The sequence below is a fragment of the Adiantum capillus-veneris genome, chromosome 23 (assembly GCF_014529385.1).
Source record: "Adiantum capillus-veneris isolate H3 chromosome 23, ASM1452938v2, whole genome shotgun sequence".
Lineage (NCBI taxonomy): Eukaryota > Viridiplantae > Streptophyta > Polypodiopsida > Polypodiales > Pteridaceae > Adiantum > Adiantum capillus-veneris.
Window position 1 is genome coordinate 79,010,931 of NC_140953.1, and position 22,031 is coordinate 79,032,961.

Consider the following 22,031-nt stretch of genomic DNA (forward strand, 5'->3'; position numbering starts at 1 on the left):
ATGCCAAAGTTTTGCATTTAAAAGAGCCTTTTAATCAAAAACTTTGCATGCTAAATATTCCATATGTTTATTCTAAGCACTAAGATTATACTACCCATGAAGCAAATTGTAAATGGCACAATCGTATCACTAAAATTGAGATCATACACAATACATATGTTACTCACATTCCCGACTACAAGAGACCATGTTTTGCAAGTGGAGATATAGATAAAAGGTTCTTCTTGATCCTAGATATATGCAAAGCATCCAAGCATAGATATAGATTGAAGGTTCTTTTTTATCCCAAGTACATACAAAGCATGACAAATTTGTTCGTGATGCATGTACTATAGAATTTGTGGATCATGTGTGGTCCTTTGAAAGTAGTGCAATTATGTCTCATCGTGATTTTTCACTTCTAAGAATAATGATGCTATGCACAAAGCCCACTCTGCATCTTGCAAAACATTTGCCAATTTTGAATGTGAAGAAGCATTTGCAATGATTCTATTTTCTTCTTGATGACGAGCCTCTTCAATCTCAAGCTTAGGACAATCCTTGATGAGATTTATCGTTTGCCATATAGTAATGTTCTTCATGCCTTTATTAGAAAACTTCGAAGACCTATTGTTGTTTGAAGAAGAAATTAGTTGTGGGGGTAGGCCTACTACTTGTAGAAGCATTAGGGAGGTGGCAACAATGGTATTCTTCTTTTGTTGTGCTGCCACAAATGCATATTCAATAGCAGCACATTTCTTAGCCCTGTTTTCTCTAGAGTGGGCATCATATGGTGATAAAGAGACAAGGCCATCAAACTTCACATTCTCGGGTCTCTTCTCTATCACTAGCCTCAATGTGGATACATAAAAGTCTGAAAAGAACATGGCAAAGCCTCAAGATTGTCTACACAAGAGTACTATTAGGAATGACCTCATCAATGGCAATTGAGATCTTTAATCTTTGCAATTAATTCATTCGTATCTTCCTCATCATGCATAAACTTGGAGTTTAGATCCTTATGCAGGTAATAAATTCTTTCGAAATTAGGACTCACATATAAAGAGAACACGATACATGAAGTAGTATTAATGAATGTGCTCATAAAAAGATAAAGCTTGCCCTAAAGTTTGATAGACGTATATATATGCTAAAAAAAATCTCTTGGCGAGGGAAAAAGTGCCCCAACTATTGGAAATTTGTTCACACGTGACTACCACAATATGGTAACCCTTGTGGACTCCTCGTTAATGCATGCTCTTGCCAAATATCAAAACCATGAAGCACTTTTAGAAGAGAAACATGTGCATGAAAATGGGCGTGAAGGAAGATTGACTTCAAAAAGGGTTACCAAAAGTGGAGGAAGAGAAGATTATATACCCTCTAGAGAGGCTTGACCATAAGACCCTCCTTTGCTTGAAGTGCCTATGGAGAAAGTGTGAGAAAGAAATAAAAAAGAGCAAGAAAAAGCTAAAGCAAAGAGCCCCGCTTATAGGTTATAACCTAACATTGAAGTCACTAGTAGGGCCCTAGATAGAACATTGATGTCCTTTAGCTCACTACGTAGGATGTTTTATGTGCCTTAGATTATCACAATTTGTGGATATCCCTCTTGGATTCCCGGTCTCCCAGTTATCCATTTCTTGAATGGATTCGGGTTTCACCTTGGCAAGATTGCCAAAATATACATCCCTTAGCTTTTGAACATGCTTCAATCAGCCAGATATATCATTTTCTTATCAAGCATTATACATGGCTGTCAAAAAAGTGTAATTTGTTTTGGGTATTAAAAAATAGATATTTTGGTGGACATCGTTTTTGGCAAGCCCAAAGTGGTAGGTTCTAGTTCATCACAAATGCTTGTTATCTTCCCCTTCCTATGTTTCTGGGGCTCTTTGTATAATTGGACACTGAAGAATGTGTTTGCCTGTCATTCTAGAGTGCACCATAAAATTGGATGTTTTACAAGGTATCTTCATTTGCAATTTAGCATTATAGAGCACATGGGTCCTCTCATGTGGGATGATCTCGCCCCTTGGCATACCACAATCCCTTTGGTTTCCTTTCCTAGTACTCTTGTCACTTTTGTTTTTTTTCTTTTGAGAAAAGTGGAATTAGATTAAGTTATATTTTTCTTTGTAATATAGTTACTCATCATGAGAGAGAGAGAGAGAGAGAGAGAGAGAGAGAGAGAGAGAGAGAGAGCCGATAAGGGTGGGAGTGGCCATCAACTCACAAAAAGGGAGGTGGTGGGCCATTTGCAAAGTTCACCTTAAGGAATCGTTCCCACTGAGGACCTTGTAGGGAAATAACTATTCTTCATCATGTATCTTTCCCCTTCTTGGATGATCAGGTATGGGAGAAATCTCGCATCCATTAACAGTGCATCAAACAACAACCATAGAACTATATGGTTTTCTTTTTATGCTCCAAAGGAATTTCTCATTTAATGTCAGAACTTTCATTCGAGCATGAGTGTCAGATATAAATAGATAGAACTATAAGGTTTGGTTTTATGCTCCAAAGGAATTTCTCATTTAATGTTGGGAACTTTCATCTGAGCATGGGTGTCAGAGGTGTCTCTACTATACTACAGTGCTTAAGATCCTTGCATGTCATCTTGCACGCTTTTGGTTTCGCAAATCTCTCATCTCGCTATTCCTCTTCCATTTGGCTCAACTTATCCAAAAAGTTGTTCATAACAATTAGAGCTATTCAGAAGATCATCTCTACATTGATCAATGTAAAAAATTAGCACAATCACCTTCATAATTCACCTTTCAAACCATAAGCTACACGACCAAAAAAGGCAAAGAGAATTTGTCACAAGCTATAAAAAAAGAAAACCTTAAATTGAAAAAAGAATCCCTTGCTGTAAACCTCTTAACATGACCATACCTCTGAATTATTACATAAACCACTTCAAAGGACCATAACTCCTCGAACACTAAGTTTCATATGATTAAAGGCAAAAAAAAATCATGAAACGAAGAAGGCATGCCTTGTAATAAATGTTTAAAATAACAAAATAATGTGGTCTCTCCATGGCCTTTAACCATGTGCCCCTCATGGAAAAATTCACTTTTAAAAAAGTGGCTATATCACTCAAAGTTCTCCCTTGAGTGTTAGATGCTTGATGATTGTCGATGGGATGACAAGAAGAAATTTATCTACACTACTTGATGTATATGCTACATTCAAGTATACTTACCATTAATCTCATTCTCATCATTGTGAATCATCTGCCTGTATCAAATTCAACCTCACCATATCCATGTTTCTTATACACAACACTTATGTTGTATCGTATCAGAGGATTAATAACAAAAAGTGTCACCGCATATGATTTGACTAATTTCATAGAAACCAAAGGAGCATGGCAGTTTGGGTGTGCATCTTTGACAGGAGAGAGAGCCTCATACATACATGGTTTTGAGTGAATCATGCACAAGGTCTTCTTGCGCTCCTAGGTCATATAGAATTATAATATTTGACAATAATGCACTCAGCTTGTTATGGATCTTCCATTTTATCAACCCCATCTCAAGATAGGGCAATGCAGTTTTTTTAAATAATTACTTCAGGCTAAGCTCAGATACAATTTGGCAATTACCTTGGACACAAGTCAGGGCATGGTAGACATTCATTGTACCATAATGTCATCACAGCATACAAAGTGACTTGTCTTAGTAACCAATTGCCATTCAAAGATTTTTGTGCAAGGTTGGAGATGGAAGCTGAATTGTACATTCCTTCAAAAGGAAGCCCTTGTAACTTGAACTACATGTTTTGAATCGTCCTAAAAGCATCTACATAACAAGGAGAAAAGAGGTAAGCCCCATTTGAGCTGATATATATGATACACTTCAAGAGTACTTACAAAACCCATATTTGTTGGGATCTAGTTAGCAAACCCAAGAGAGAGGCTCAAAACTTCTGTATGGCTTATGTAATCTTCTTTTTGCTTCCTTTCGTACTCGGTCGAGCTATCATCATGCGCTTAGACATCACACAAATTGGGACAAAAATGGCTCTAATTGCAATGGCACTCTCAAGAACATACCACGAGGAGTGCCAGACTTGTTGAAGTGTTTGTTGTCTAATGAGGAATTCTCACTTCTTGCAAGAAGCTCTCTTTCCTCTACTATGTTACATGGCAGGCACTTGGAATGTGTGTGCGCATCGTCTTCCTGAACAGTCTTGTAGGCCGCTTGCTTCAAGAGCCCAGAGAAGAAGCATCGTGAGGATGGCATTGTATTGTTGCTTTTCATCTCAGAGTTAGGTGAATCGAAAACACTACTAGTTGGCTTGTTTTTATACCCCTTTCTTGGCATGCTTCTAGACATGGCTCTTGTGTTATCTTCGTGGTTTGATAGCCCTGGGTTGCGAACAATTACCAACATTGGCTTGTGGTCATCTCCTTTTGTTGGGGTAGACTGCTAACAAGAAAACTTCCCTCAAAGTTAAATCAGAAAAAAACATTATGGCATCTCATTTTTAGCCGACTATTCTATTTAATCGTAAAATTTTACTTCGCTTGCCATGAGCTAATTAAGGTTTTTAGTGCTGGTCATGAAGGTTACTTCATGTGTTCTGCTTTACATGGGGTGCCAACAAAAAAAAAACACGCAGGCACTTGCACGCTTTGGATATAAATGTGTGCACACACAATTCATGTTCACTATTCAAAACTGCCCTAAGAAATTTGTAGAAAGAGCATTACCACTCCAATGTGCCATTCCTTGAAGTCTAGGTTGTTAAACTCCGTTTGGTTCATCTCCTATGATTGAAAGCAAAACCTAGTCAAGACTAGGAAGGTTCTATGATGTTTTTTACAGTGTATTTTAGCTTTTGATAATACTCACAATGCTGTAGATTGGTGGTAGCATCCTTTGATCATGCGAGTGCAATGTCGGAATAACTGTGAAAAATGGGGTAACTTCCCTAGATCTGAAAGTCCATCTGCAAAAAAAAAAACAGATGAACCCCAATTTTGATCCATAAAGTGATGAACTCTATATGCATAGTACTAATCGCCCACTAAACAACCCCCACCTCTCTCTCTCTCTCTCTCTCTCTCTCTCTCTCTCTCTCTCTCTCTCCTCGTCGGCTAGATCTTTAAGGTCTCTTGGGATAGTTTCCTACGACGTTAAAACAATCTTCTTCTTCTTCTTCTTCTTCTCTCTCTCTCTCTCTCTCTCTCTCTCTCTCTCTCTCTCTCTCTCTCTCACACACACACACACACACACACACACACACACACACTGTCGTACATATATTTAGCCTTCGGTGTTAACACCCATGTAGTAATGGCATGCACACACAAAAGCACACAAACATAATGTCATACATACATGTGTATCATTTGATTTGAAGCATTCTAAAACTCAAAAGAAATATATTTTTCTACACACACACCCTACTAAGTTTCTTATGGCTTGCAACATGCAGAGCAGCAGACTTGCCCATAATGAAACCTACAACTATGCAAAAGCATCGTGTAGAGAGGATTGATACAGCTTACTCACAATGTTTACAGTTGTACATGCTAAAAGCAACAAGATTTTTGTTACGACCTTAAATAGTCTTTAAATGACAGAAAGCAAGGCCCCATTTCGGATACATACCCTATGTAGAAGAAGATAGTGATCTCCACACACTCTCGTACAAGAAGCCGAATCCAGTATTCATTTGCAACTCCCTCTCCCCTAGTGTGCATCTGATATCAGCAAAACAAGAGTTTTAAGAAACATTCAAGAAGAACATATGAGCTAAACAATGAATGTATGGAATGTATATGTCCTTGTGTAAATGCATCTATATCTGCAGTATAAAGTTACACAAGCACATGATACTGTAAAAACAGGCAAGTACATGTGCCCTTCATAAATATCCTCCGGCAGGGTTGATACCAGTGGTCGAGCGAGGGGCAGGGGCGAGGGTCCCAGTGGCCTATGGAGATTAGGCAACTAAAAAGCATGTCTTTTCCAGACCCACCCAAAATCGTGTACTCGAGGAACCAAATGGTAACCACTACTCTAGTTCTCATTGGCTGTCAACAGCTTGGGCCATTTTAATATACCCTGCTGTCTCCGTCCTGTGTGAACAAGCGAGATTGAGGAAGGCAGAACAGCAAAAAATGCCCCAGGCTCATCTGACCCCGGCCTTACACGAGACCAAACAATCAATGGAGTGTTGTTTATGCACAAAGAAGTGTCTTGAGCTTCAGCTACCATGGAAGCAAACAGGGCATTTGTTTCTGGCATTTTGCCCTCATACTGGACTCTGCCTTGACGGCGGAATTTTACGATGATAAACACTGTTGGAAATTGGGGAAAAATTTCCCAGGAAATAAACCCTCTCAGCAGTGTCGCCACGCATTCGAGCTTAACTGAAAGATTGCCCAAAACTTGTCTAGCCATCTAAAGTTTTTTAAGCCCCCAAACCTCAAGCTGATAGAGACCTCCAGGGTCTACGCAAGTTGAGTCTTACATGTTGGTAACATTTCAACAGATACATTGATGCATGTATTTTACATTATACACACAACTATGCTGTATGTTTATATGTGGGTAAACAAATGACAATACACATGCAACTATAACCTGCTTACAACCATTGCGCTTGAACTTAGTACACATATCATAATAACACAGTAAGGAGTTGCAAACATTACCACAAGCTCTGCAACTACAATAGCTGCCATGGCGCCTTGAAACTTCCTGCAACACTCAAGCTACACGAATTTCGAATCAATGTAATCGATTAACATTTTCATGTAGCATCTACAAAGAGTGATTTAACCTGAAAATGAAAGAGCAGGTTGTGATGTAGAGTACTTGAACATGCTGTATTTAGTATGAACAGCAGTCTGCATGAGTTGTACTCCTTCGGCTTGTATGTGTTGCAGCTGCTCCCGCAACACATTCAGGTTCTTTGATACATGTAGGAAGATGACATACAACAATATCAAGTAGATGGCCACTACCAAAACCTGCACATCCAAGTCAGCAGTCACAAGGACTGTAGTCATGCCATAAATGAGAATTAACACGTGAACTTTATATGTTAGGTTTGGGAATTTAGAGTCCCTAAATGATGTGAAGTGAGAAGTAAAAACTTAACAGATGAGTAGAAGACAAAAATCCTTACCGCAAATTGTGGTACTGCAGCTTTATATCCTGTGAGGGTCAAGTACAAAAGAGATGAAAGGCCTGCAATGCTTCGCCTTTCCGATACAGAAAGTTGCTCGTACATGATGCAATAGCCATGAGAAATCAAAAGGAAGCCTATGAAGCAGGCTGTCTCAAAGAATATTCTCGTCACAAACACCCCAAAGGCAACCCAAAAAGAGCAGCTACTCAAATTCAAGCAGAAATACCTGAATAACAGAAATGGCGAAATATGAGAGAAATTCGAACTGTAGTACTAGACTATTCTTTGTATCCCATTTCATTTCCTGCTTGTAATATTGGTAGACAAAAACCCCTTATAATCTCTTATAGAAACTCACCAGAAAACAAAGGAGAGTCCAAGCACAAGAGCTTTCAGAAGTGGTACTGAAGTAAGAATCCATTGCAAATTGCTCGTCTGTGAACACATACACAAAGAGAAAACTTAGCAAGGAACAGTGAGTGTTACATCATTATTGCACTTCAGCACTTAATATTAGAGCCTGCCAATGCATGTAATTGCATTTTGTTCACACACAAGGGTTACTATACCAACAGACAAAAAAAGGCTTGACAAATGTAGGAAAAGCCATACATCACTTTATAGGAAAGTACAAGCTATACACTTATGCTAGCATTGACAAGAGAAAATAATCATCTGCTTCACCATGCATATAATTTTGAATAGGGAAAATTACCAAAATACCCCTGTAATTTTTAAAATTCTCAAACTATCCCTCGTATTTGGCCAAGAATTACCAAAATGCCCTTCAACTTCTCCAAAATTCCCAAAATACCCCTAATTGACCTCACAAACATTTCTAAAAACAAACTTTTTGCAACTCTTCATTAGAAGATTGGTTCTCCCTTGATAGAACATGATAGAACTGGGATTTTAGATGGTATTGTAGACTCTTAAGATGAAATCGTTTATCATTTTTGAACACAGATGCCTCTATTGTGAGTATATTGAGGATTTCCACGAATTTCAGGCGTATTCTGGTAATTTTCCCTTTTAAATAAGGAAAGTCCTTAGGATCAAATTTCCACAAATTTCAGGGGTATTTGGTAATTTTCCCTTTTAAAGAAGGAAAGTCATTAAGTAATTTAAATAAGTATATTGAGAATTTCCGCAAATTTCAGGGGTAATTTGTTAATTTTCCCTTTTAAATAAGGAAAGTCATTAGGCCCAATAGTGAGCATTCAAAAATAATGCGTTCTTTATTTTTCTTACGACCAAATGTTACTTTAATGTACTCATTCTCCTGCTAAGATGCTTCAAAAGGGCTGAATTTTTTGTATCATCTGGAATCTTTTACTTGTGGAGTGGTTTTTCATTTCTTAAAATAGTACCTTGATTAACTAATTGACCTACTGTTATATGCCCAATCAAATTGGCTAAGCTCCTCTGTTGCTTGTTAAATGTGAGCAACATATCTCTAGGTAACTCAACAAGCTGCACAAACCAGTATCATGAACACGAGAGAGAAGAAAGATGATTTTCTGAAAAGCTCCCGTTACATTACGCGCGCTTAGGTGTAGAAGGTTCCTTTGCAAAAGCAGATGAAAGCACAAAACCAGTTGACGGCTCTCTGGTTCTACAGCACTCATTCGATCGCAGAACATCATGCCGACACCCACATCAAACTTGAATAGCACTAATGTAAAACTCAAGAGGACAAACATTTCAAATAGTGATACATAAATCAACTAAGGAAATGAATACCTGTCAATGCCTTTACTAGAAGTGCACTAATGCAAAACTTAAAGGAAGAAAATACTTTATAGAGTGATACATGGATCAACTAAGAAAATGATTACCTGCCAATGCCTTTTACTCCATGTATTGAGAGTCCAGATGGCAACCAAGACCATCCAAACTATCAATAGACCAAAATAAAGAAAAGGTAGTGGCTTATATGATTCTTGCCATTCACTCGAGCTTGTGGCTGCTGACTTGTGTCCTTGCTCAGCTGCTACATCCATGCCTGAAACCCTCAAGCAGCTTAGCAATGTGCTTAAGTGCAAATAGTTTTCAATCAGTTAAAATCTCTCTCTCTCTCTCTCTCTCTCTCTCTCTCTCTCTCTCTCTCTCTCTCAAAAGAGGACCATAAAATGTACAAAAATGACCAAGACTACTTCTTGGTTCTCAATCTATCAAATCTCCTACCATGTCATTTACATCATGTCCAAGAAAACTTTCCTTATACCGTGTCATGAGTCAATAGGAATATCATCTCTCTCAGAACTACATTAAGGAGTAGCAGTTTTCCCGGGAGCCCTATGGGGCTCAAGGGACGCAGGTGGAATCTCTCCCAAAGAAGAATGTGTGATTTGAGCGTAAAGATGGAGTTTCCGGAATCCTTGCGCATGTATACGTGTCTAATTGTAGGCATCTGTGTCTGTCTCTGCCTTTGACCTCCTTGAACCTCACTCTGTTTGTCTCTTGTGAAGTTATGTATGATGTCTATACTTTGGGCGCTCTATCCTCCTTGTGCATCCAATTGCCATATGACCCGCTTTGCCACATATAAAACACCATCCGCTTGTAACTCTTACCCACACGCGTCACATTGGACCACAAATGACTTCCTAAGATCTGGCAAAACAATTACTGGATCTGAAGTCAACTTTTCCTTTAAGAGACTAAAGGCTGAAATCTCTTTTTGGGTCCTTCTGAAAGTGACCTCTTTCTTTGGCAATGCGTGAAGAGGTGATGCTATCTCTGCAAAATTCTTGATAAACCTTCTATGGTAGGAACACAATCCCAAGAAGCTTCTGACATCGTGCACAGTCTTCAAGTCTGGCCATGTCTTAATAGCTTCGACCTTTGCGAGATCCATTTTGACACCATCCTTTGACACTATGTGGCCAAGAAAGTGGAACTCTTCCAAGAAGAATTCACTTTTCTTAGGATTGACAAGTAACCTGTGACTATGTAGCTCTTCGAACACAATGGTCAAGTGACACCTATGCTCCTCTTCATTCTTCGAATAGACTATCATGTCATCGAAGAATGTCCCAACAAACTGTTGATGTGAGCGCAAAATCCGGTCCATCATTCTGTTGAAGATGGCAGGAGCATTTGTTAGACCAAACAGCATCACTAGAAACTCATAGAGACCAAATGTCGTTCTAAACGCAGTCTTGTGCACATCCTTTAGCCTTATACGAATCTGATGGTACCCACTCTTAAGGTCTATCCTGCTGAAAATTGCAGCACCCTCTAAACGATCGAGAATATCATCAATCCTTGGAATAGGAAACCTATTCTTGATGGTATTCTTATTCAACGCACGGTAATCAATACACATGCGCCATGATCCATCCTTTTTTTTGTACTAGGAGCACTGGGGAGCAAAAGGGTGAAGAACTAGGCTGGATCAGCCCCTTCTCTAATAACTCCTCGGCCTGGCCCATAATCTTTTTCTGCTGCGCCGCGCTAACCCTATAGGGAGGTCTATTTGGTGGGCTACACCCTGGCACCAAATCTATCCGATGGTCCTCAGGTCTCTCTTTGCCGGCAATTGTGACAGTAATGAATAAGAAAAACAATCACTAAACTCTCGCAAAAATGCCGACCTTTCTTTATCTAGAACAGATAAATTTGACTGACAATAATCTGAGACATCACGTGCAAAAATAAAGTACATAGAAAGATGATTCTTTATTACAGAATTGATAGCTGAAGCAGATACAATAGAGACAAACTCCCCTTTGAGCTTTACATCCAAAACATGAGTTTTGTCCCTATGCTGAAGGGTGATCGTCTTGCCAAAGGCATCCAGCACGCCATGTACTATGAACATCCACAGAATTCCAAGTAGCGCATTACACCCTTCCAATGGCATGATATAAAATTCTTTTGTGTCTACATATGACTCAATAAGTAGACGCAGCTTTCCAAAAATGGGAGTAACACACTCTGAGTGGCCAAGACATGCCAACCCTACCTCTGCCGTGTACCCCATCTCTTTAGCTTTGATGCCCAGCTTCATAGCTAACTCTAGTGAGATAAAGTTTGCTTTGGCACCTGGATCAAAGAAGATGAGTGCCGTCTGATCTCTAACTTTACCCCATGCTCTGCATAACTCATTAGCATCTGTATTGGGCCTGTCACCCACGATATCTGGCACCAAACCTGCCGTGGGTTTAGGCTTCTTGCCTTTTTGGTCCTCTTTATCATCTGAGTCAACTGGTCTTTTCCTTCTAGACAATTTGTAGCAAAGTGACCAGGCTACTCACATATGAAGCATTTATTTTGAGTCATTAGGACCTTCTTTTCCTCGAGCGACTTACACACAAAAGGCTTCCTTTTCTGTTTCTTTGCGTGTGCTCCAGAAGTCCCAACTTAGTCCTTATCCTTGTTGACCTTTTCTGACCTCTGTGACGCTTCACGAGCCGTTTTCACAAAGGGCTTCTTCACTGAATTTTTCTTCTGTTGCCCTCCTTTTTTGTTGCTCGGAAACCCACTGTTCTCTCCTTTCAACAAGGCAAGACCAGTGTTAGCAACTTCCATGAGCTGGGTGAGGGTAGCCACTCTGTTTTTGGTACAGTAGTCCCGAAGCCCTTTAGGCAGCCCACGTCAGTACTTCTCTATCAATGGCACAAATCTATAGGAGGTTACTGAGAGTAACGCTTTACAAAACCTCCGAATGTACTCCAGCAAGCTCTTACAAGTAGCCGAAGTAAGCTGGTACCAATCTATCATGACGTCGGCTTCAAATTCATTTGACAGCCAAGCAAATGCAAACATTTGCTTAAAGTAGACCCAAGTGGCGGGTGCCTGTCCTTGCATTAACAATGTCATCCACCATGTAAGCGCACTGTCTTCCAAGAAAGTGGCAGCTTTCCTGACCTTGAGGTCTTTGTAAAATTCCCCCTTGCGTAAGCTGTATCGAACTGTTGGAGGAAAGTAAGAGCCTTTGCCTTATTCTATCCTCGAAGCCGTTGAAAGTGCTAAACTTTACAGCTGCACCACCTCTTTGTAAGCTTTCGGCTTTTCTAATGCCCCCAAATTGTCATAAGGAATGGTCTACAACATGGACACTGTAGTAGGAATCATCGGCGCGTCTTGGCCATTGACATTTTGCGTCATAGGTGCCATATCTGGCTGCTGTCCAGAAGAACCAACCATGCCAAAATTACCCTGTGGCACCTCCAACTGGCCCTGGTTGTTCTAAAAACCTTGTTGCATGCCAATGCTACTATACATGGGGTTTGGCATCATGCCTTGCATACCCCCAAACACTGTTCCTGGCATGTACGGCTGACTTCCAAGCGCATAACCAGCCATACTCTGGAACACAGATCCACCGTGGGTGGTGGAAAAACTGGATGCATTGTCTGGTAGCCAGTTCCCTGTCCATTCAAGACAGCATGCGAGCTCTAAAAGGTGGCAGGCTGAACTAGCATAGCCTGTGGAATAGGCATCCTAACCACCTGTTCAAGGACTGGAGGAACATGTTTTGGAGCCCCTGACTCCGCAACATACGAGTGTTCCCTATCCTGTTGGGACGCATGAATTACTCGGGCCTGAGTCTCAACAAGCTCTGTTCGCGGTGTAGGTTTCCTATTTTGTTGTGGCACTAGTGGCGCTTGCAAGAACTCCATAAACCTTGGGTTCTGCACCAATTGCAAAAACACATTCACCGTGGCAACTAACTGAGTACTGAACGCATCATCCTCAAGTTGCCCGGTCATAAAGCCCTGTACTGGAGGAGCATTCTCATTAGGAAAAGGTGCAGACAAGGGTGGCCGTGAACTCTCGCCAACCTCAAACTCCATAGGAATTTCCTGTCTGTCCTGCGGAGAAGAACCCTCTTCCATAATGCCTTTCCCTTTGTCGGCAATAGTGTAATCCCGCGTTCCTGTACTCTGTGTCTTTACCCAAAACAACCGAGCCTCACTTCTTGAGGAAAAAGTGATTCTGTCCCGGCAACAGAACCATGAACCCGGCCCGTAGGGCGGTAGACTTTGGCTTTCACCCGAAACTTTACTTTAGACTTTAGGACAGAGAAACTTTGCAAAAGAAAACCTGTAACGGGAATTGATACTTCAAACCCACACGGCTTGGAAGCTAGAGCGCTACCAAGCAGACGCCGACACCTGTTGGCCCCAAAGACTGGCGCCCCTTTCGATATTTCTTTATTGTATTAACAAAGGGAATAAAACCTGTGATTCCTACGAGATGTCCTGCATAATCCGGGCTGAAAACCACCTGTTCTGGCCCGATTTCGGCAACATAACTACACTAGGACGCTTCACAGACAGTATCCCCACGCAATAGATGACTTTCCCGACGCATACGGACACTTTGCAAAACCTGGCGAGAATATGCAACACGCTGAATTCTCTGTTTTCTGCCCTGAAAATGCGCCAAATCACCTGAACAGCGGTCCCCTCGCGTCCCCAGACCTCCTGGGGGTATTAGGGACCGTTTAGGGCCGAAACCCTAAACCTGCAAAAATACACAGCAGGCTGTATTTCCCTGTTTTGGGCTCCGTTTCGCGAGCCAGTCGCATCCGTAGCAAGTCCTCGAGCTCCCGCACCTGTAGGGCTACTTGCCCTTTGAATCGGACAAGATTTCTCACGTGAAACCTCTCCGAATTCACTTGTACTTGCGGGGGATTAGCAACTAGCTAATCCAGTACCTGTGCAAGAGGTTCTTGCCTCGGCAATCGCGCATGAACCCACACAACTATACATAGGTCAAATGAAAAGCCCTCTTGTGGGGCATCACATAACTGCACGGAGGGGGGAGAGAGAGCAGTGAATGCTGTGCGAGGCTTCAGTTCTTGCACTTCACTGTACAAAGAAGGTAGGCAAGCACACAGTAGCTTTGGTACCTGCAACAATCCACCATATGACTGAAGAATGCAGCCCACGTTTTGTTTTAACGCTTCTCTCTCTTAAGTTGGAAAAATGCCCAAAAATGTGTCAAGTGGCACTCGTGCATTAATTCTCCGCTTTGGATCTTCTGGTCTTAAAATATCTCGACCGGTTGCTCAATTGACTTAGCGGCAAAGTAATGAAATGTTCCTCTTGTCATTCCAAGCTAATGACGCGAACAAATTACATGGCTCAAAATAGCAGTTCCCTAAATTTTAGGAGATGCTTCCATAGGACTCTCACTCGTCATCTGACCATCTTTCACCACTAGGATCCAAAAATGCAATGTAGCCCAGTTCTCGGGTGATTTTCTCTGGGTGATGGAGTTAATTTCCTAGTATCCACCAACTTATTAAGTGCGGCGAGGGGACCTAGATGACTTTAAACTGAGCCTAGACATCCTTTTACTATACGAGTTCCAACGCCGACCAACTTTGCGTCTGCGGATGAAACTACCGTTTCACATTGGCCATACAATGTTCGACCATTTGCAACTTCAAAAAGAGGGTCTCAAAAATTAAACAAAAATCATTGGAAAGAAACCAACAACTAAGGTTAGCAGTTGCCACGTCCTCGTGACATAGTTAACAATCGCCACGTCCTCGTGACACGCGAAGTTGTTGAGTAACTTCGGCTTGCAAAGCAAGGTTGTCCATAGCTTGCTGCAACCTAGTAACAAGATAATTGACAAACATGGGGGCATCATCATTAGCACCTTCATGTGCAAAATGAAAGTTATCAATGTTCATTCTACTCTCTTGGTTATTGTCAGTCATGTTAATTAAACTTATGTGTTTACTTAGTGTATTCTTTGGCAATTCAAAACCTTAGTTGCTATTTCTCTTAGCCTTTGAAAATCAACACTTAAGCATCTACACCCACGGCTCGAATTGGTTAATTATAGCATAGTTACAAGGGACGGGGGGGACGGGCCCTAGGGCCGAGGGACGGACATAGTCGGGCCGGGAACGGCTGGGAACGCCGAGGGACGGACGGAAAACGGGCCGGACGGGCGGGTCGCAGGGGGAACGGACCGGGGTCGGACGGACCGGACGGGGTCGGCCGGGGTCGGACCGGAACAGATTCAAAAATATGCCCGTTTTTTATCGTTTGCAACGGCTCTGTGCAACCCCAACTGCCATATTTTTGGAGCCTTGGCCCTTGGGAGGCTATAAAAGGCTCCCTTGGGCCTCTTAATACCATAGTTACAGGGGAGGGGGGGACGAGCCCTAGGACCGGGGGACGGCCGTAACCGGGCCGGGAACGGCTGGGAACGCCGAGGGACGGACGAAAAACGGGCCGGACGGGCGGGTCGCAGGGGAGACGGACCGGGGACTGCCGGGGACGGACGGGGGTCGGACGGACAGGACGGGGTCGGACGGGGTCGGACCGGAACAGATTCAAAAATATGCCCGTTTTTTACCGTTTGCAACGGCTCTGTGCAGCCCCAACTGCCATATTTTTGGAGCCTTGGCCCTTGGGAGGCTATAAAAGGCTCCCTTGGGCCTCTTAATACTCATAGTCTCAATGCTCAATGCTCATTCCATTTCCCTCAAGCTCAAGGCTCAAGCTCATTCCATTTCCCTCAAGCTCAAGGCTCAAGTTTGAACTTTGAAGCTCTCCTCTCCCTCTTCTACCCACTTTGATGCTCTCCTCTACTCTCTCTCCACACAAGCTCTCCTCTAACTCTTCTAACTTCTAAGCTCTACTCTCTCGAGTCTCTAACCATGTCATCTCAAGCCAACTCCACTTCTCAAGCCGCTTCTTCTCGAAGGAGGCCTACCGTGCAAACGTGGTCGTGGTGGGATGAAGTCGACTTTAGCTCGCGTGGCAAAGGCGGCAGTGCAAGACCATGGACGTGCAAGCTATGTCCATACAAGAGATCGGGTGGTTCAAACAAAGTGCGAGCCCATCTTCTTCATGAACCCGGTCACGAGGTGAAGTTTTGCCCTCATGTAGCTCCCGAGAAGAGGTTGGATCTTCTTGAGAAGCTCACGGTGTATGAGGTTGCGGAAGCGGCCAAGAGGGGCCGTTTTGTTGCCATTGATCCCTCCGCCACGGCGACACCGCGAGAGCAAAGGGAAGCCAACCTTGACGACATCGCTCGAACCTTCAAGAGCCATGGATCTACACCGTCCTCTTCCGTTCCGCATCGCCAAACCACTCTCAACGAAAATTGGAATCCTAAATTGAAGGAAGAGGTGGATAGGTCGGTTGCCCGATTCTTCTTCCACGACCACATTGCCTTCCATGCTTCGCGGTGAGTTTCCCTCGGCATATGCACATTGCAATCTTCCATTTTGTATTCATAATGGGTTATAACTTCTCGACTCTCGACTCTCCATACTAACACAACATGCTCTATTTTGTGTGGATAGGTCTCCATACTTTCGAACCATGGTTACGAAAATAGGGGAATATGGCTCCTCTTATGTGCCACCTTCATCGGAGAGGCTTCGCACCACCCTCCTTGACAAAGAGAAGCTTGCCGTGGAGCAAGCGGCCCAAGCAACAAAGGATTTGTGGGAGACCAATAGCGTCTCTCTTCTTGTAGATGGATGGAGCGACACCCGCAAGCGGTCCATCCACGGGGTGGTGGCCTACTCTCGGGGGGAGATGTACTTTGTGGAGTCACATGATGCATCCGATAGTGGCAAGGCTGCCGAGATGCTTGCTGCGGAGTGGACAAGCACCATAGAGATCACCGGCCCGGAGAATGTCCTTTGTATGGTTGCAGATGGAGAGGCATCAAATAGGGCAGCCGAAGCTATCATTGAGGGCATGTATCCCAGCATCCATGTCACATTTTGCATGGCGCATTGCCTCAATAACCTCCTCAAGGACATAAGGAACTTGTCATGGATTTCACCCACCATTGGTGACGCCTCTCGAATTGTCTCCTTTGTGCTCAACCATCAAAAAGTGCGCAATGAATTCTCAAAGAGGAGCTACTTGTCCTTGCTCAAATATTCAGAGACAAGATTTGCATTTAATTGGCTTATGCTAGGCCGCTTGTCTACATGTGGCGGAGCCTTAAGGGGCCTCTTTCTCAGTGATGAGTTCCAGGCCATGCCGGAGTCTACATCAGCAGTAGGATTGAAATGCCGAGAATGGACCGACGACGCCGCTTGGTGGGAGGAGGTGAAGACTCTTGACGCCATGGTCAAGCCTATTCTACACCTACTTCGAGTGGTGGATGGCTTGCAGCCATGCATTGGCAAAGTCTATGAAGCCATGGATCGGATGATAGAGGCACTTGAGAAGCTTGTGCCTGACCCTGTTCAGTATGCGGAGATTCATGGCTTGTGTGAGTCGAGGTGGAATGGATACTACTCTCCACTTCATGCGGCAGCTTATGTGCTTGACCCTGAGTTTCAAGGAAGGCGTCAAGAGACCGACAAGGAGGTGAGCAAAGGATGGCGGCTTGCATTGGAGCGCCTTGAGCCTAGCAGTGACATTAGGCGCAAGATTAGAGACGAGCTACTCAACTACAGGCAAAAGAAGGGCTCCTATGGATATGTAGATACACAGCTTGATTGCAATAAGATTGGCTCGGTTTTGTGGTGGGAGGACTATGGAGGAGATGGCCCACATTTGCAGCGCTTGGCTGTTCGTGTCCTTAGCCAAGCATGTACCACTAGTTGCTTGGAGCAACTATGGAGTGTGTACAGCCACATTGCCTCTAAGAAGAGGAATCGCCTTGGGCTTCAGAGGGCCAATGATTTGGTGTTTGTGAGCGCTAACTTGCGCATGCTTGCCAAGAGCGTCACACACAAGGCAGATCCTTTCACTGAGTGGGAGATGGCACAAGAGAATCCATCTATGGCCGATACTCTTTTGGAGGAGCTAGAGGAGAATTTTGAGCCTCAATGCGAGCCTCCCGAGCCCTCATACGTCACTGACGATCTCGACTACGACGACGATGTGGAGATTCAGCAGGCGAGCACTTCTTCAGTTTGATGATCATTGATCACTCGACTCTCGAGTCTAGACTCTTGAGTCTACGACTCTACCTACTACATAGCCCTTTGTACTTTTTGTTATCCTTGAGGCCTCAGGCTTGTCCTAAGTCCTTGAGGCTTTTTGACTCTTGAGCCCTTGTGGCATGCACTTCTCATTTTGTATCCATCGATCATCGATGTTTTATTAGCACATTTCAGCCTATATGACTCGCGTTCTTTGGTCTATTTAGTGTAAATTTATGGTCAAAGTGATGCTCTATGTGTGTGGCATGTGTGTAGGTCAAAAAATGCCAAAAAAACTCTCTCTTTTTTTTGTCGTTCCGACCCCCGTCCCTGTTTCCTAACTTTTGCCGTCCTGACCCCGTTCCCGACCCCGACCCGCCGTCCCATGTAACTATGAATTATAGAGAGTAGTGGAGTGGGTCTAATATTGCAAAGTTGTCGAGGGATAGCTCCTTTCAAACTTCTTATGGCTCAATAATGGTAAGTCGTAGGCAAGTCTAAAAAGACCCCATTATTAAGACCAAAGCTCCCTAAGTGTACACCATATCCCACATAGTGGACTCAACAAAACCGATAATAGATCCCAATCTCACTTACCCTAATATAATTAACAAAATCAACCCGGCTACTTAAGGACCTCTCTTCTTAAGCAAGAAAAGAGAAACCAAATGCTCTGATACTAATGTAATGGAAATGGCCTATAAACTTTGAGGATAGCGGAAGTAGAATTAAAGAGAGCATTTTTGTGAGATTACTTTGAGAACATAGAGGGTGAACTTAATTCATGGTAGCAACATAAACATAGTACTTAATTAACTTAGCATGAACAATACTTTTGCAAGAGAGAGTTTAGAGAACAGTATTATAGATTCTCCCATTAAGAGAGACTTGGTACAATACAATCTTTGTGTTCCTTGTGACCTAGGTGATGCAATGAAGATGGAACACTTCATGCATCACGAGCATAACATAAACTTTGTGAAAAGCATTAACTATCCCAAGCCTCAATCCCAAGGCCTCAAACACCTTCGAAGGTGGAGAGAGCTAGCGGGGAATGAGGGTAGGAAAGAGGAAGAAGAACATTCCATAGGAAAAAGAAGTAGTTCCTCACTTATCATCACTCTTCTTGCTAGCATACATAATAGCATAGTAATGAAGATGGAGAAGATGGCAAGCTTAAGCATTGAAGAATGGCTCTTGGTTGGATTTGCATTCCATAGCCAAGAGTGTTAATCTAGGCTCTCAACTTCTCTACTAGCTTGGAGAAAGAGATGGAGCTCTTGCACTTTGCACTTCACACAATAATGAGTGTGTGTGAGTGTGTGTCGGAGAGTATACCCCCCAAGCAACCTACCTTCTTGCTTTGGTCGACCCTCCCTCCCCCCTTGTAGCTCATGCTTGAAGCTCATTGGACCCCTCCAAGCCTAGCCAATCACATACAAGAGGCATATCAAGCAAAAAGGGTTATCTTTTGACAAGTGTCCCCCATTCCCCTTTGAGAGAGGACTTGATAAATGCAAAATCAATTAATTAAATCAACTAAATTATCATTAGACCCTTAAGAGGCTATCCAATAAGATTCAGACACACCTTGAGAACAACATGGGTAGGGGCTTGACATGTGTTCTTGCTGCCTCTTGAGGCTTGGCTTACCTTGTGTGTGTGTGTGTGTGTGTTCTCTCTCATCCCCTAGCTTTAGGACTCGCCCCCTCCTTGGTAGGGATGTTGTTGACTTTTGGAACACAAGCACCTTAGTCAGCAAGCACGACAAAGCACCTCAAGCTTGGATAGTGTTCCTACAAGCATCTCAAGCTCCCTAGTCGGCAAGCACGACAAGCACCTCAAGCTCCCTAGTTGGCAAGCACCTCAAGCACCTTAGTCATCAAGCACCTCAAGCTCGCCCCTAGCTTACCTAAGGTCAAGGACTTTTAACACTGACCTTTGGAGATCTTCAATGAAGCTAACCCTAAGGTCTTTAAGCTCCATTGGCTAGCCTTGCTCTTTGACAGATCATCTCTCATTTAGACCCCTTTACCATTGGCCCCGTGTTGAGATAGACCCGTAAGCACCTTGTTCCTGCTTATTCTCCCACATTAGGTGATCAGTTTAATATGAGAAAATCGTTTGGTTTGGTCAGACATTAGATTTTATGACACTGGGAGTGGCCTACTGCCCAAGTTGGGGGACTACGTACTATCGGCCCTAGGAGATACCAGAGCCATCACATACTGGAGGTGAAATACACGTTGATTCAATAGATGCTACAACGGGAGGAGAGGAGGGCTATTTTGCACGGGCACATGTCCAAAAGTTCCACCAAAACAAAGTTCAAGGAGATACCTCAAATCCAAGCTTTTGGATAGGTCAACCAGCCACCTCAATTGCCACCCACGTCACCCATGGGTGCTTTGTCGGGACCAGCTCCATAGTAGTAGCAACCAACAAATGAAGACAGCCAAAGGGTCTACTTTATATGGATGGATTCATACAAAGTTGAAGTTATGGTGAAAAAAAGGGATTGAGGGCACATAGATACAGAACCCACAAAGAAAAGGCCAAGACAAGGCTGGTGATGCCCAAGAAAGCAGTCACAGACAACTGAATCGAAGAAAAAAGAAAAAAGATTTCATGTTTGGATATCGGCTTGAGCAGTATGATCTATTCAAAGTCACGGAGCCAGCATCACATTCGATCAATTGCTCCACAGCTACAAATACAATGGATTGAAAGTGTAGTTAAGCTACATGTTATTAGAGTTGGACAGCCTGCTGATATGCTTCTAGTGGGGAATGCAACTCTCCCAAAAACTTTGCAAGTTCATTCTTATGCGTATCTTCATAGCAACACCCAGGCGTGTGTGATGACAAAGTATACCGTGCAAAAGATAAGAGCTCAGGTTTCCACTTGTATTCCAATTACAATGCGGCTTGCAGACTAGAAGAGCACAAATTTTCCAAGATGTGTATGTCTCTCCCGATCGATGATACGAAGGCTTGCTGACCATGCATCGCTCTCCCATATTCAAATTTGCATGACACCCATCAAAGCAGTTATGGGGTCGCGTCAAACGGCTCTTTGCATAATGGCACATGTGGCCTTGCCTGCTGTGACCACCATGGCTGATATGTGGAAGGGAAAAGCCTCAAGTCCATTGTGTCTCATACCAACAATCTGGTGCACACCTCAACTACAGTGCCAGAAAACAAGCGCACACTAGTCTAGGAGCACACATACACACAAATTCGAATTCTCTCTCTCTCTCTCTCTCTCTCTCTCTCTCTCTCTCTCTCTCAAACACACACACACATTTCTGCACAAAGGTTGAATGACCAATGAAAACAAAGGCTGCACATCCTCGCACAGAGAGAGAGAGAGAGAGAGAGAGAGAGAGAGAACCTGAGCATGCGAGCCAGCCAAGTTGCCCACGTAGAGTATCTGTTGAAGCCTTTCCCGAGTGACTCGTAAGCGTGTGTGTGTGTGTGTGTGTGTGTGTGAGAGAGAGAGAGAGAGAGACTGTGTGTGTGTGTGTGTGTGTGTGTGTGTGTGTGTTGGGTTTTGAAGAAGAAGGGGTGGGTTGGGGTGGGGTGAAAAGTGTGGGAAGTTGAAGTGTGCGCGAGTGTGTGGGTGGGTGGCGCGCGCGCGCGCGTGTGTGTGTGTGTGAGGGAGGGAGGCAGGGAGGGAGGAGCCTAGAACGAGTTCTGTGTATAATAACTGTCCTTGTTCCCCTTGCTAACGTCCATTTCGTTCTACCCCCACTTTGGAAAGATCTCTCTTATGAAAAACTTATTGCTCCTTCATTTGGAGTGCAAGAGAGACCATCAAAGTGGTTAGTAGTAGTGTAAAAAAGAGAGAGAGAGAGAGAGGGGTTGGTAGCTCCTACTACCAAATTTCCCCAACCAATACGACAGGGACCTAAAAGAACATTGCTTATCCATGTATAAATTGCCTTGCTTATGCATATTTTTAGCATAAAATACAAAACCGACAAGGTGAAGTATGAGGACAAGGGGTCTTGGAAAAGGCT

General features: G+C 43.3%; 1 protein-coding gene across 2 annotated transcripts; it reads right to left on the reverse strand.

Moving 5' to 3' along the window:
* Positions 1-3,593: 3,593 nt before the first annotated feature.
* LOC147428036 (uncharacterized) lies at positions 3,594-21,737 on the reverse strand. Of its 2 annotated transcripts, none has more exons than XM_086497258.1 (10): positions 21,404-21,737; positions 8,973-9,168; positions 7,493-7,569; positions 7,132-7,360; positions 6,819-6,973; positions 6,656-6,701; positions 5,607-5,698; positions 4,845-4,941; positions 4,703-4,759; positions 3,594-4,415 (listed from the first exon to the last, which is right to left on the reverse strand). In XM_086497258.1, the coding sequence occupies exons 1-10, from the start codon at positions 21,409-21,411 to the stop codon at positions 3,987-3,989; spliced, it is 1,386 nt and encodes a 461-aa protein (XP_086353384.1). In that variant the 5' UTR covers positions 21,412-21,737; the 3' UTR covers positions 3,594-3,986. The 2 variants fall into 2 exon arrangements, with proteins under 2 accessions (XP_086353384.1, XP_086353385.1); XM_086497259.1 differs by having other exon boundaries at positions 8,973-9,139; positions 21,404-21,735.
* Between the last annotated feature and the right edge of the window lie 294 nt (positions 21,738-22,031).

What these genes read in the sequence shown, in the direction of transcription:
- LOC147428036 (XM_086497258.1), bottom strand. An exon ending in GGACTCTCCTTTGTTTTCTG is followed by an intron (nt 7,361 to 7,492) that starts GTGAGTTTCTAT and finishes TCTGTTATTCAG; the next exon opens with GTATTTCTGCTTGAATTTGA. An exon ending in TTGTAGTTGCAGAGCTTGTG is followed by an intron (nt 5,699 to 6,655) that starts GTAATGTTTGCA and finishes TGCTGATATCAG; the next exon opens with ATGCACACTAGGGGAGAGGG.